Consider the following 14,144-nt stretch of genomic DNA (forward strand, 5'->3'; position numbering starts at 1 on the left):
ACTGAAGTAAGTCTGAGGAGCTCCAGTTTCGAATTATAACATTGTCTAAACTGTTTTCGGGTAAGTTTTGTATGATAACATTGTCTCCGCCGTTTTCAGACAAGTTTTATTTTATAATATTGTTATACAAACCATTAACTTAATTATCTGGCAGTTGTTACTGGTGTCTCTCTGAGCTTACACTCATGTAAATCTGAATAATTCAGATAAGCTTACAGAAATGAACAAAGAGGAAGAAATTTCAGATCCAGCTTCAGAATATCATCCATCTCAAAGTGAGTCTAATGAGAAACAGAAGATAGAAGACAGCAGATAAAACTGAAAAGGAATCAAGGTGACGCATACAGTACCCAAAAAGGTGAAACAGTTCCTGCCAAAATATTTTGAAATGTTGATTGCCATTGTAGACTACAACATACTTCAAAAATAACTTAAGAAGATAAGGAAAGGAATTTTTTATAGTTATTGGAAAATGGGATCTTTTTAACTATCAAAATCTCTATCTATGTGGACTAATAACATCAGACTCTCCTGCAGCAAGAAGACCACGAACGAGATGTCAACCTCAACCTCCAAAGGCTTGTATTAACAAATACTACTTACATGTTCAGAATTATTCAGTTAAGGTCAGTAAACTATTTTCTGCAAACTTTTTGAACTTCCAGTGGAAGAATGACTTTATGTACACAAGAAGCAATGAAAGAAGAGGAGCCTGATGGTGATTTAAGAAGTCCTCATAAACCTTCCAATAAAGCTCCAGAAGGTACATTTAGTCATATTCACTTCTAGATTAAAATTTTTTCATGTAACCAGTCATATTATTCTCAAACAGAAAACCATAATAGGTGTTACTCGAGTCCTGAATTAAAAATTTGAGTTGTGTCCAATTTATATAAAGAAAAATATGTTGAAGGGGGTCGACCGAAGCGTCCGATCCCACCCGTCAGCTTTGACCTGTGGCATAAGGCTGAAGTGGTGTGTGACATCACGACAGCGCGGAATTTAGTTTGTGAAACTGGCGTGTTTGTAGGTGTCATTTTGACGCGATCGGTGGTGCTCTCTGATGGTGTGTTAGGTGATGTTTTTGGTTTAGTTTGTGAGTGTGGCGTCGCGTGTGAATTTTGGTAAATTGCTTTTTTTATGTATTTGATAGGTATGGATATGATTGAAAGGGTCAACAGATTTCGATTGTCGGCTATGATGGAGGACAGTGTGTTGTCTCTTATAAAATTTCTTCAACTATTCAGATTTTTGGCTGAAGTTGTGAAGTGTTCAGTATGTCATGAAGAAATGAGGCTTACTTAAAGTTCCGGCATCTCGGACCAGGGACGGCTGTATGTGGAGATGTCGTACAGATAACAGGTTAAGGGAAGTATTCGATCCCAATGTGTGGCTGTGAATGTTGGTATCGGGAGATGTTTTTCAGCTATATAGGTCAAGGGAAGTGTTAGGTCCTAATTTATGGGGTCAGGAGCTGCTGTTGATTTATATAGGTCAAGGGAATTGTCCTATTCCAGATGATATTGTGTTTAGTGGTATTTGGGGAGTTTTGTGATGTAGATTTTTTTCGTCATTTTGCATGGTTTTGTATGGTGGTGGGTGTCTAAATTTGTTTACATTTAGTTTGTACCCACCCAAACAAAACCTATTTCCTGCACTTGCCCCGTTATTGTCATTAGACTTTTTGTGGAACATGTGTGTGTGTGTTTGTTTTTCGATGTATTTTCATCCTCATAATGTGTACGTAACAACTTTATATGCGCCATATTGGAATCGTGGTTTATGGTCGTTTCCGCCATATTTCTGAGGTCATGAGTGAAAGCAGACAGGCAGGATCGAACGCTTCCGTATTTCCGTTGAAGGTAAAATTTAACCAGTGGCAGAGGCTTTGTATCGAAATATTTCCAATCACGATTTCAATCTAAGACGAAATACACGCACAACATGTGACATTTACCAGATGCAGATACTGGTCGCTGAAGATGGAAACAAAAAATAATTACAAGTGCAACAAAAATTACATGTAAGGAGGGCTAAATTTGCATGAAATCCTATGAAAATGCATAAGGAATTATCAATATCTAACTCTTAATATGTTTTCATTTTTAAATTTGATTTGGAAAGTGCCCTGGGATTTCCAGAGTTAATGTTAGTGCCACATTATATATACAATTTACATTGTTATAATCTTGGCTTTCATAACCTATTAACTCCTCTTCCATGTTTGTATGTAAGGGGCAAAATTACAGCTCCAAGAGGATTGCAGGAAGTTCAGTCACACATAGTGAAATACATAAAAGAAGCAGCTAGTAACAGTAAACTCAAAATAATGTACATTAATGGCTTAACTGTACGAATTAGAAATTTTAAAATGGCACTTTCCCATTCCAAACTTGTGACAGATCCACTACTTCAAGTGGATGTTCTTGATCATATTTTTACTACAAGCAGCACTTGTATATGCCAAACAATGCTCATTTCTTCTGGGTAAAAGGAAGAACAATCTACACACCATCAGGCTGGTGTGAAAACACAGTAGTACAGATGACGCAAAAAGGATATTTATTAAGATAGTGTTGCAGAAGACAGTAGTTAACGGCGCAAAATTAATGAATTTATGTGTACAGCATCTTTACTACAAATTTTGAGGTTGCAGTATAGAAGATCTGAACCTACAAAAATGCATTACAAGACAATTTTGAATGCTGATATAGTGTCTTTCACATTGGACATATGAAAAGGAAACAGGGAACCCCAGTCCACCTCATCAGTACAAAACAGGAACCACTATATGATGAAATATGACCAATTAGTAATTTAAATAAAAAGGAATTGTTACACTTGTTACCATGCATCCCTCCGATTCACCATCTGTTTTTTTTATTCTATGAAAGAAACTTTGGAGGGAAAACCTGACAGATTTATTTTTGTGTTAATTCAAACTGAAATGCATGTAATTTATGGACAATTATGATTATAATGTTAATATTACTACATTTGATTGTGCTTAAGCATTGTTAAATTCAAAGTGATATTCGCAAAATTTATAATAATTGTGGATATAATATTAATATTATCACACTTACTTTATCCTCTAGTATTAATGGTATCCTTTATTAAACTGAATCTCCTGATGTATACTTCCATTAGGCTTTCCTGATTTTTCTGTACAGTATTTCACAAAAGTTCAATTTCCCAAAATAAGCAAAATGGAGTTAAACCATCAGGTCATAAACCGCTTCATACAGCTGATGTTTATCTACTAGGTAAGTAGCTTAATATTTACTCTATCACAATGGTATCTTTCAAAGAAGATATTTCTATGTCCACAAATACATACAGCGTAATAACAAACACTGCTACATGTCACAGAATCCTGATATTCAGTTAATTGTTAGAAAGAGTGGCTAATGAGGTATGCTTACTGAACATCTTTCCATCAGGGTGCATTTAACTCCCTTCTGAATCCTGGACATGAGGGCAATGTCTACATGAAAAAAAAAAACCTTTGTGTTTTGTTTTGTGACTATGTATGTTGCAGTCCAGTTGGAACAGTTTTTCAGTATCAGCAACAAAAATCATTAAGGAGTAAATGTATGAATTCCAACATCCTTAAAAAGATTTAGCTACAAGATGAACAGGGATTTTAGATGTTGTACTTCATTCAATGTACGGCCATTAACACCTACTTCTGATACTAAAGGAATTCAGCTACCATCTGAGCTGTGTCTACTAGGATTGACTTAGGGACTTTGATTAATATCCTTGTGTCATCAGCAAATGTGACAGTTACTGAACCACCCTTTAAAATCACTAGGAGCTCATAAATATCGACCAGAAACAAGAATCTGCCCAGCACCAACCCACATGGCACTCCACATGTTATGTTACATCATTTAAGTCATTTTCATGATAGAGATACTGTCTGTTAATGAGGTCTTATGGTCTCTGTCATGGAAGTTAAGATTTCATACAGGCAAGGGTGATGCCACTAATGCCACAACACATTAGTTTGCCAAGCAGAATTGTGCGATTCACACATTCGGAGGTTTTGGCAAGGTTATAGAACACCCCAGAAGATAACTTTCTTGATTATCTCTGTCAGCACCTCATTTGTAAGATCTTGTATAGCTATCTGCGTGGAGAATCCATTAAGAAAGCTAGACCAAAGAATTTAACATGTCCTGGTTGATTAGTTGGTTTAAAAGAGGGGAGGGAAGGGGGGACCAAACTGCTAAGTCATTGGCCCATTGTTCCAAATAAAACAATTCCATAAGGATGAGAAGAAGACAAACGAAACTTACAACACAAAACAAAAGAAAGGAAAAACCACAAGAACAACGGAAGAGTAACAAACTCTTAAATGGACAAAAAGTGACAATAAATCCACGGAGACCCAAGAAACAGGGAGAAGAGATTGAAACAAGAAAGCAGGTTACCATGGCTGGCTGACCATAAGAATAAAAAGAAGCCAGCAACACATTAAAACCTCCACCCTGAAAGCTCTCATGTGGAGGTCACATAGGGAGAAAGGACATGTGCTAAAACTTAGATCAAATGTAGAACTACAGAATCCCTGCGAGAGGCCCAAATGGAGGACTTCCACACATTCATAGTCTCCTTAATGTCACGCAGTTTGTTGTGCATGCTGAGATTATGCCGTTCCATCTTCCAAAGCTGAAAAAACTTGCAGTGCAATAATGACTGCAGGTCAGTTATGGGATCTCCAGAAGTGGTTTCCGTGTAGCTTGTTTCACAAGCCTGTCTGCAAGTTCATTTCCTGGGATTCTGACATGGCCAGGGGTCCACACAAACACCACACAATGACCAGACTGTTCCAGAGCACACAGGGACTCCTGGATGGTCGCTACCAAAGAATGACGCGGTAGCACTGGTCGATAGCTTGTAGGCTGCTCAAGGAGTCAGTACACAAGAGAAGTGACTCAGTACACAAGAGAAATGACTCAGTACACAAGAGAAATGACTCAGTACACAAGAGAAATGACTCAGTACACAAGAGAAATGACTCAGTACACAAGAGAAATGACTCAGTACACAAGAGAAATGACTCAGTACACAAGAGAAATGACTCAGTACACAAGAGAAATGACTCAGTACACAAGAGAAATGACTCAGTACACAAGAGAAATGACTCAGTACACAAGAGAAATGACTCAGTACACAAGAGAAATGACTCAGTACACAAGAGAAATGACTCAGTACACAAGAGAAATGACTCAGTACACAAGAGAAATGACTCAGTACACAAGAGAAATGACTCAGTACACAAGAGAAATGACTCAGTACACAAGAGAAATGACTCAGTACACAAGAGAAATGACTCAGTACACAAGAGAAATGACTCAGTACACAAGAGAAATGACTCAGTACACAAGAGAAATGACTCAGTACACAAGAGAAATGACTCAGTACACAAGAGAAATGACCCAGTACACAAGAGAAATGACCCAGTACACAAGAGAAATGACCCAGTACACAAGAGAAATGACTCAGTACACAAGAGAAATGACTCAGTACACAAGAGAAATGACTCAGTACACAAGAGAAATGACTCAGTACACAAGAGAAATGACTCGGTACACAAGAGAAATGACTCGGTACACAAGAGAAATGACTCGGTACACAAGAGAAATGACTCGGTACACAAGAGAAACGACTCGGCAGGGCATGAGCCATTGGGCAAGGAGTGCTGTTCAATATGTCTTCCATGAACATAAGCAAAGCCAACGTGACCATCAGCCACCAAGCCATTGGTGTAAACCACTTCGTGGCCCAGTATGTGTCGAGAATCTAGAGGAAGAGACAGCGGAGAGCCACAAGGTTAACGGAGCCCTTAGGGCCACGTGAAAGATCAGAGCAAAGCTTCAGCCTACGTTTATACCATGGAGGTGTATGTGAATGGAGAGGTGGTAAAGGGAAGCACTCTGGTTCAGAGAGAAGGGACCAGACGCAAACCACAATCGTGAGCCCTGACCTGGACCACCAATACAGGAGATGAACTGCCGTGGGTGGGAAAAGGAGACAGTAATTTGGATGCGCAGGTGAACTATGAATGTGTGCAACGTAACTGGCAAGCAGTTGTGCACATTGAATCTGCAATGGAGGGACTCCAGCCTCCAACAGGACACTTGGCACTGGACTCCTTCCAAAAGCTCCCGTTGCTAGGCGAACACTGCAGTGGTGCACTGGATCAAGTAAACGCAACACTGAGGGCACCACTGAGCCGTAAACCAGACTCCCACAGTCAAGGTGGGATTGAACAAGGCTCTGTCGAGCTGCAGAAACATCGAGCATGGTGTTGCTCAGGCAGCAGAAGGCATTGAGGTGCTGCCAGCTCTTGCGCTTAAGCTGACAAAGGTCAGGTAACCAAGTCAATCGGGCATCGAAAACCAGTCCTAAGAATCGATGTCTCCACTACAGTGAATGGATCGTCATTAAGGTAAAGTTCTGGTTCCAGATGAACGGTATGATGCTGACAGAAGTGTTTGACCCACAACTTAGCAGCTGAAAAGTGGAAGCTGTGAGCTAGAGCCCATGGCTGCGACTTGTGTATGGCTCCCTGTAAGCACCGCTCAGCAACACCAGTACTGAAGGAGAAATATAAAATGCAGAAGTCATCTGCATACAGAGAAGGTGAGATCGACGGCCCTACAGCTGCTGCCAGACCGTTAATAGCCACTAAAAACAGAGGCACACGCAATACGGAGCCCTGCAGAACGCCATTCTCATGATTACGGAGGGACTTATGTAAGGTGCCAACATGACACGGAAAGTACGGAGCAACAGGAAGTTTTGGATGAAAATCGGGAGCAAGCCCTGGAGACCCCACTCATACAATGTGGTATGAATATAATGTCACCAGGTCGTGTCTTATGCTTTATGTACGTCAAAAAAGACAGCAATCAGGTGTTGGCATCTGCAAAATGCTATTCGGATGGCAGACTCAAGGGACACAAGATTATCAATGGTAGAGCGACCCAGGTGGAAGCCGCCCTAACACGGAGCCAGTAGGCCATGTGACTCCAGTACCCAACCCAATTTCCAACACAGCATATGTTCTAGCAGCTGACAAAGAATGTTGGTGAGGCTGATAAATATACACATCAAGTGGGTTCTTACTGGGATTGAGCACCAGAATGATGGTGCTCTCCCACCATTGCAATGGAAAGATGCCATCACACCATATCCGGTTCAAGATGACGAGTATATGTCGCTTATAGTCAGACGAGAGATGTTTGATCATCTGACTGTGGATCCGATCCAGCCAAGGAGCTGTGTCGGGGCAATGTGCAAGGGCACTGACGAGCTTCCACTCAGTAATTGGGGCTTTACAAGGTTCACTGTGGAGTGTAGTGAACAAGAGGATTTTCCTTTCCATCTGCCATTTGAGGGCGCGGAAAGCTGTTCAGGAGGAGGTGGGGGTTAACTCTCCAACGCAGAGGCTCAAGTATAGAGTACGGCAAATTGCTCGGCAATCATGTTTGCATCAGTACATAACATGCCATTCGTGTTAACACCAAGGATATATGCTAGGGTCTGGTATGCAAAAAGATGTCTGATCTTCATCCAGACTTGGGAAGGTGACGTACAGCATCCAATGGTCGACACGTACCTCTCCCAGCACTCCTGTTTCTGTAGCTTTATAAGCTGGCAAACACGGGCATGGAGCCACTTAAAGGCTATTAGGTGCTCTAGGGAAGGGTGCAGCTTATGTTGCTGTAGAGCTCACCGAAGCTAAAGAACAGGGGATCGCGTTTTCCGCTGCAGAAACGACCATTGTAGTGACCTGCTCAACCACAACACTGATGGCACCACGTGGGGAAGATTCAACAGTGGCACCAGAGGTGAAGGTTACCCAGTCTGCCTTGTTTAAAGCCCATCTGAGTACACATCCATAGACATGACGCCAGGGTAGTGACAGGAAGATGGGGAAATGGTCACTATCTCACAGGTCGTCATGAGCTCTCCAATGGATATATGGGAAAAGGCAAGGATTGGAGACAGAGAGATCAATGGCTGAATATGTGCCACACAGAAATGTGTGGGGGCACCTGTATTTAAGAGGCAGATGTCAAGGTGGGACAGTAAATTTTCGAGACCTCTACCTCGTCCAGTAAACACAGTGCCACCCCACAAAGAGTTATGGGTGTTAAAATCTCCCTAAAGTAGGAAATGTTTAGGGAGTTGATCAATTTGTTCATGGGTACTGCACCATATGGAGGGAGATATACATTGCAGACAGTTATTTCCTGTGTCGTCTGTATCCTGACGGCCACAGCTTCAAGTGGGGTTTGAAGGGGCACAGGTTCATTACATACCGAGTTCAGAACATAGACGCAAACATTTACGTGTCTTTCAAGCTATTTCTCTATAGTTCCACTCTCCAACAGTGCGCAAAAAAATGAGCACTTAAATCTTTCTGTGTGAGCTCTGATTTATCTTGTTTTATCATGATGATCATTTCTCACTATGTAGGTGGGAGCCAACATAATATTTTCATATTCGGAGGAGAAAGTTAGCGACTGAAATTTCACGAGAAGATTCTGCCGCAGCAAAAAGAACTTTTGTTTTAATGACTGCCACCACAATTCATGCATCATGTCAGTTGCACTCTCTCCTGTTTCATGATAATACTAAACAAGCTACCCTTCTTTGAACTTTTTTTACGTCCTCCGACACTGCTATCTTACGCAGATCCTACACTGCACAGCAATGGTGTGTGTAGTCTCTTTAGTTGATCTCTGGCATTTTATAAGTGTTCTACAAATAAATCTCAGTCTTTCGTCTGCTTTACCCACAATGTTGTTCATGTGAACATCCCAATTGAAGTTATTTGTAATTGTAATCCCTAATTATTCAGTTGAATTTACAGACTTTAGATTTGTGTGGTTTATCGTGTAACCAAAATTTAGCAGATTTCGTTTGGTACTTATGGAGACAACTTTACACTTTTTGTTATTTAGAGTCAATTGCCACTTTCTGCATCATATAGGTATCTTTTTGAAATCACTTTGTAGTTGATTTTGATCTTGTGATGACTTTACAAGATGGTAAATGATAGCATAACCCTGCAAAAAAGCTAAGAGGGCTGCTCAGATTGTCCCCTACGTATTTATGTAGATCAGGAACAGCAGAGGGCCTATAACACTTCCTTGGGGACCACCAAATATTAATTCCATTTTGATTGATGACTTTCCGTCAATTACTACGAACTGTGACCTACCTGACAGGAACTTACGAATCCAGTTGCACATGCAATTTGTTTAGACGACTTTTATCGAACAGTCCTTTATACCCCTTGGGGAAGTGTGTTGGGACCCTGGCTGTTGACCATATTGTAGACAATATTAATAGTAATCTCAGGCTTTTCCAGCTGATGCAGTTATCCACAATGAAGCACTCTGGAAAGAGCTGCTCAAATATTCGCTCAGATCTTGATAGGATTTCAAAGTGGTACAAAGACTGGCAACTTGCTTTGAATGTTCAGAAATGTAACACTGAACACTTTACAAAACAAAAATACCATGGTATCATATCATTAAGTATCAATGAGTCAGAAGTGTAATGTGCCATACACTTCATTGTGGTTTGCAGAGTATAGATGTAGATGAAGAGGTTGAAGGTAAACCTGCCACACTCAGCACAAGGCATTTATATTCTATTCGCAACACTACCATTGCTAGCAGAATTACTACTTTTTAGTTGTTGGTCCTTAGGAGTTGTTTTCTTTAAACTAGTATCTGTCAGTGATGCACCTAGTGCCTGCATAATTACAGTCCGCACTACCATGTTAGATTGTTTATTACTCTGTGCAATTTCGCTGGTAATGTGGGGGAAGCAGTCATTGAATTTTGTGGGCAATAATTTGAAAGTGTCAAAATTTCTGGCAGATGTACTTTCAGGGGGTTCCATTTCATTCAGACGACTTGTTTTGTTTGTTTGCTTAATAATATTCTCAAATAGCTTTTACTTTATTCTGGGAGCTTTTTTTAGTGTAGGATACGATTTCTGCTCTTTTAATGATAGAGTAGAGTTAACAATAGTCGTGGTATTGGAATTAAAAATCTTGACTACTGCTTATTCTCTGAATTGCATAGAGCTCTACCTAATGTCTGATACTGTAATCCCAGCAGTTATCAATGCTTCTGTTCAACTTTCCCCCATTTTGTTTTAACTCCAAACAAAACTTGGAATACATTTATGAAAGTGTTAATTTTTTCAGTTAAAACTGTCTGCTTTACTAATTTCTCTCTAAACACTGATCAAGTCATCGTTCTTGTGTCTGAGGTACAATACCTTAGTGTAACAGTTTGTTGGGATATGCAATAGAATGATCATGTAAGCCAAACATAGGTAAAGCAGGTGGCAGACTTTGGTTCACAGGTAGAATACTAGGAAACAATCAGCCTACAAAGGAGATTGCTAACTAATCACTCATGTAACTCTCCCTACAGTATTGCTGAAGTATATTGGACCTATCCCGTGTAGTACTAATAGTAGATGTCGAACATATACAGAAAAGAGCATCATGAATGGTCACAGGTTTGTTTTACCAGTGGGGAAGTGTCATAGCAATGCTGAAAAAACAGAAATGGCACACTTTAGCATACAGGCATACTATTCCAAGAAAAGAGACTTGGAAAGTTTCAAAAACCAGCTTAAAATATGAATCTACAAATGAATAACAGCTCACTCCATACTGATCCTGTGGGGATTATGAAGACAAGATTAGATTAATTGTAGCACACACAGATGCATAAACAGTTTTTCTTCCTGCAGTCAATACCTGACTGGAATGTAGCTCTAATAACTAGTACAATGGGAAGCACCCTCTGCCATGCACTTCACAGTGGTTTCCAGAGATGGATGTACATTACTGGTTATATAGCTGACTGCAACAAAGTGTACATGAGAAATACTGGAGAATATAGCAAATTACTTGAAGGCTCCTCTCAGCTACCTGATAGCTGACATTCAGTGCATCTTATCTGTACAGTGATGCTGAGAATTTTAGCTTGCTTAAGTTCGGCTGATATTGTACTTTCAGAGTCATTAATTACAAACTGTTTCTAGACTTTACTTCCAGTGTGCACATGCAAGGCTGTACAACAGGAAAGCTATTCCTCTGTGTGCTTGGAGCTGTCTTCCTTTGGCTGTTGGGTTGCTTTGATTGTGTGTCCCAAATAGCACACATCTTAAGTTACCATCTACACAAAATATGTTGTTATTATTCCACTTGTCTCACTGAGGGCCTATGCATGACACGCAGTACCGAAATTGGGTGACTAGGTTTCAAAATGGAGAAGCAAGGATTGTTTCTGTTGTGCTTAGTTGTTTGTAGCCAAGTATCCCACTACAGTGCAACAAGGGTGGTATCAGCATAAAAGTAAAGCAGTGCTTATTAAATGTAAGTCCATAGCTATTCATAACATTTTTTTCCCTGTCAGTTGCACAGAACAATACCTGCCCATAACAACTGAAATTCTACAGTTATTAGGGATAAGGTACAGGGAGTGGAGGTTGTGGTGTGACATGAAAATTGATCAGTAATGGAGAAAGAAGGGAAAGGAGGAGGGGGGTAGAATGAGGAACAGAGTGGGGTAGGCGTGGCTGTACTCTATCCCTCACAGTATTCAATCAATAGTAAACTAAACTAAGAAGCAACTTGTAAAAGAAACTAAAAGGTCTGGGACCGTCTCTTAACGATAAAAGATTTGTAATCGTAATACAATGCACACAATACTGTCATCAAACATATTTGCTTAACCGATAGAAGAACATCTACCTGTCCATTTTGATTGAAGCTCATTTGTGTAGTACGCCTAATGGTCTGATATGTCTTTGTTGAGCTGCAGGCCTAAGTTTCCACTTGACAGTTCCAAAATTTGATACTTGTGTGTAGCTATGGCAGTGTGATCAACATTATAGAAACATCTGCTGTCTGGCATCTTCCACAACGTAAAAATCGCCAAAATTTTATGGCAAATGTATAAAACTCAGCATTATCTATACGTAGCGGTTGTCATTCGTGGAAGAATAGGCTTAGCCAGAAAAAAATATAGATTAAGTCTGATATATGGGAATTCCATTTAATGATTGACAAAAAAGGTAAGTTAACATGCTCCGACATTAATCATTTGACGAACTTAAACCTTGAAGAACGAATTAGCCATCACGTTCCCCCACATTTAAAACTCTCGAAACTTTAAAGTGAATAAAATATCCTAACAGTTGCTACGGGAAGAGCATTCATCGCGTTCCTGAATATTGTACTCGTTTTCTTTGAACGTGCTGTTACCGGAATCGACGATCAACTGTTACAAACTGAATCTTCATGTAACTAAATTGCTAATACTGATAATATAGTCTGTAAGAATAAAGTGTGCTTTAATTGTCTGCCATAACTGGATCATCGACCAATTTCAAAACACACATTACGGAAGCAGCACTCCAGGTTATTTCGGTTTTGCAAACTAAATGAATGTAACCATAGGCGCAAAATTCAAACCGAAAAATAAATTGCAAAGTAATAATCTTTTGCGATACTGCAAGTTACTAAATTATGTCGAAATACTTATCACGCGCTTGGAACTTACATTTTGGAAACAACACTTTGGCGAAACGCTGCTGTGCGCCAGGATCCTTCTTCTCCTGCCATGTTTATGTTTATACAATTCGCTGCTCAACAAAAACACAATTCAACGAAAACAATACTTTGGCGTTCACAACCAAGTACCAACAAAATTTTTCTGTCACGTCTAGCTTAGAATGACGTCATCGTAGGAACACGAGCGCGCGGCCAGTGTTGCCAATATCTAGAGATAGCACATATTGATGCCGGTCGGTTTCGCTAGGCTGACCTCATGCAGCTTCCTAGATGGACTAAACTGCGATTTTCCGATATGAGAGATTTCTGTGAATGCCGCTTTTCGATAACTGCAATTTGTCTAAGTTAAGAGCCGCAGTTAATGAATTCACAACTTGTATCCCTCAGTTATTTCTGCGACTTCTGCTATTCCTGAGACTTACGCGATTTCTGCGACTTATGCGATTTCTATGACTTTTGCGATTTCTGCGCTTTACACGATTTCTGCGATTTATCACCGTAGATGTTAAACTGTCGTTGTTGTTTGTTGTGGTCTTCAGTCCTGAGACTGGTTTGATGCAGCTCTCCATGCTACTCTATCCTGTGCAAGCCTCTTCATCCCCCAGTACCTACTGCAACCTACATCCTTCTGAATCTGCTTAGTGTATTCATCTCTTGGTCTCCCTCTACAATTTTTAGCCTCCACGCTGCCCTCCAATATTAAATTGGTGATCCCTTGATGCCTCAGAACATGTCCAACCAACCGATCACTTCTTCTTATCAAGCTGTACCACAAACTTCTCTTCTCCCCAATCCTATTCAATACTTCCTCATTAGTTATGTGATCTACCCATCTAATCTTCAGCATTCTTCTGTAGCACCACATTTCGAAAGCTTCTATTCTCTTCTTGTCCAAACTATTTATCGTCAATGTTTCACTTCCATACAAGGCTACACTCCATACAAATACTTTCAGAAAAGACTTCCGGACCCTTAAATCAATACTCGATGTTAACAAATCTCTCTTCTTCAGAAACGCTTTTCTTGCCATTGCCAGTCTACATTTTATATCCTCCCCACTTCGACCATCATCAATTATTTTGCTCCCCAAATAGCAAAACTCCTTTACTATTTTAAGTAGTCATTAGGCACAAGTAAGGAGTGAACTGTGTCAGTGCAACCGAGGAATATGTTCTCGACTGTATAGGCGATTATTTATGGGGGCCTAATGTAATGTTGCAGTAACCCAACTAACAAAAAGTTATCTGAAATTGTATTATTAACACTTGGCCGCCCGCACGTCTCGTATAAATCTGTTCGCTTTGCGCTGGCAGCGCTATTTTGGATTACTTGGCTTGTCGCTAGCCGTTCTTGACATTATCGGGAGATTATAAATTGTTAAGTTTTACTACTCTCATCGTTAGTTCTCATAAGTTCTCAACCCTGTTCACCCACTTTCATGAAATTTCAAAGATTTGAATACATTAATAAATACAAAGTTTTTTTGTTTCTTGTATTTGTTTATTTGCATTGCCTT

The 14,144-nt window shown here is 40.0% G+C and overlaps 1 protein-coding gene across 4 annotated transcripts in view; it reads right to left on the reverse strand.

Annotated features, from left to right (window-relative positions):
* The window catches only part of LOC126268040 (mediator of RNA polymerase II transcription subunit 15), a 129,625-nt gene extending 116,603 nt beyond the window's left edge, over positions 1–13,022 (reverse strand). For 2 of the 4 annotated variants that reach the window (XM_049973466.1, XM_049973464.1), the window contains exon 1: positions 12,618–12,815. In XM_049973466.1, coding sequence (XP_049829423.1) covers positions 12,618–12,679 — 62 coding nt within the window. In that variant the 5' untranslated portion in view covers positions 12,680–12,815. Of the gene's footprint in view, positions 1–12,617 lie in introns of all 4 variants that reach the window. The other 2 variants (XM_049973465.1, XM_049973468.1) reach the window with 2 other exon arrangements.
* Between the last annotated feature and the right edge of the window lie 1,122 nt (positions 13,023–14,144).

The sequence above is a fragment of the Schistocerca gregaria genome, chromosome 4 (genome assembly GCF_023897955.1).
Source record: "Schistocerca gregaria isolate iqSchGreg1 chromosome 4, iqSchGreg1.2, whole genome shotgun sequence".
Classification (NCBI taxonomy): Eukaryota; Metazoa; Arthropoda; class Insecta; order Orthoptera; family Acrididae; genus Schistocerca; species Schistocerca gregaria.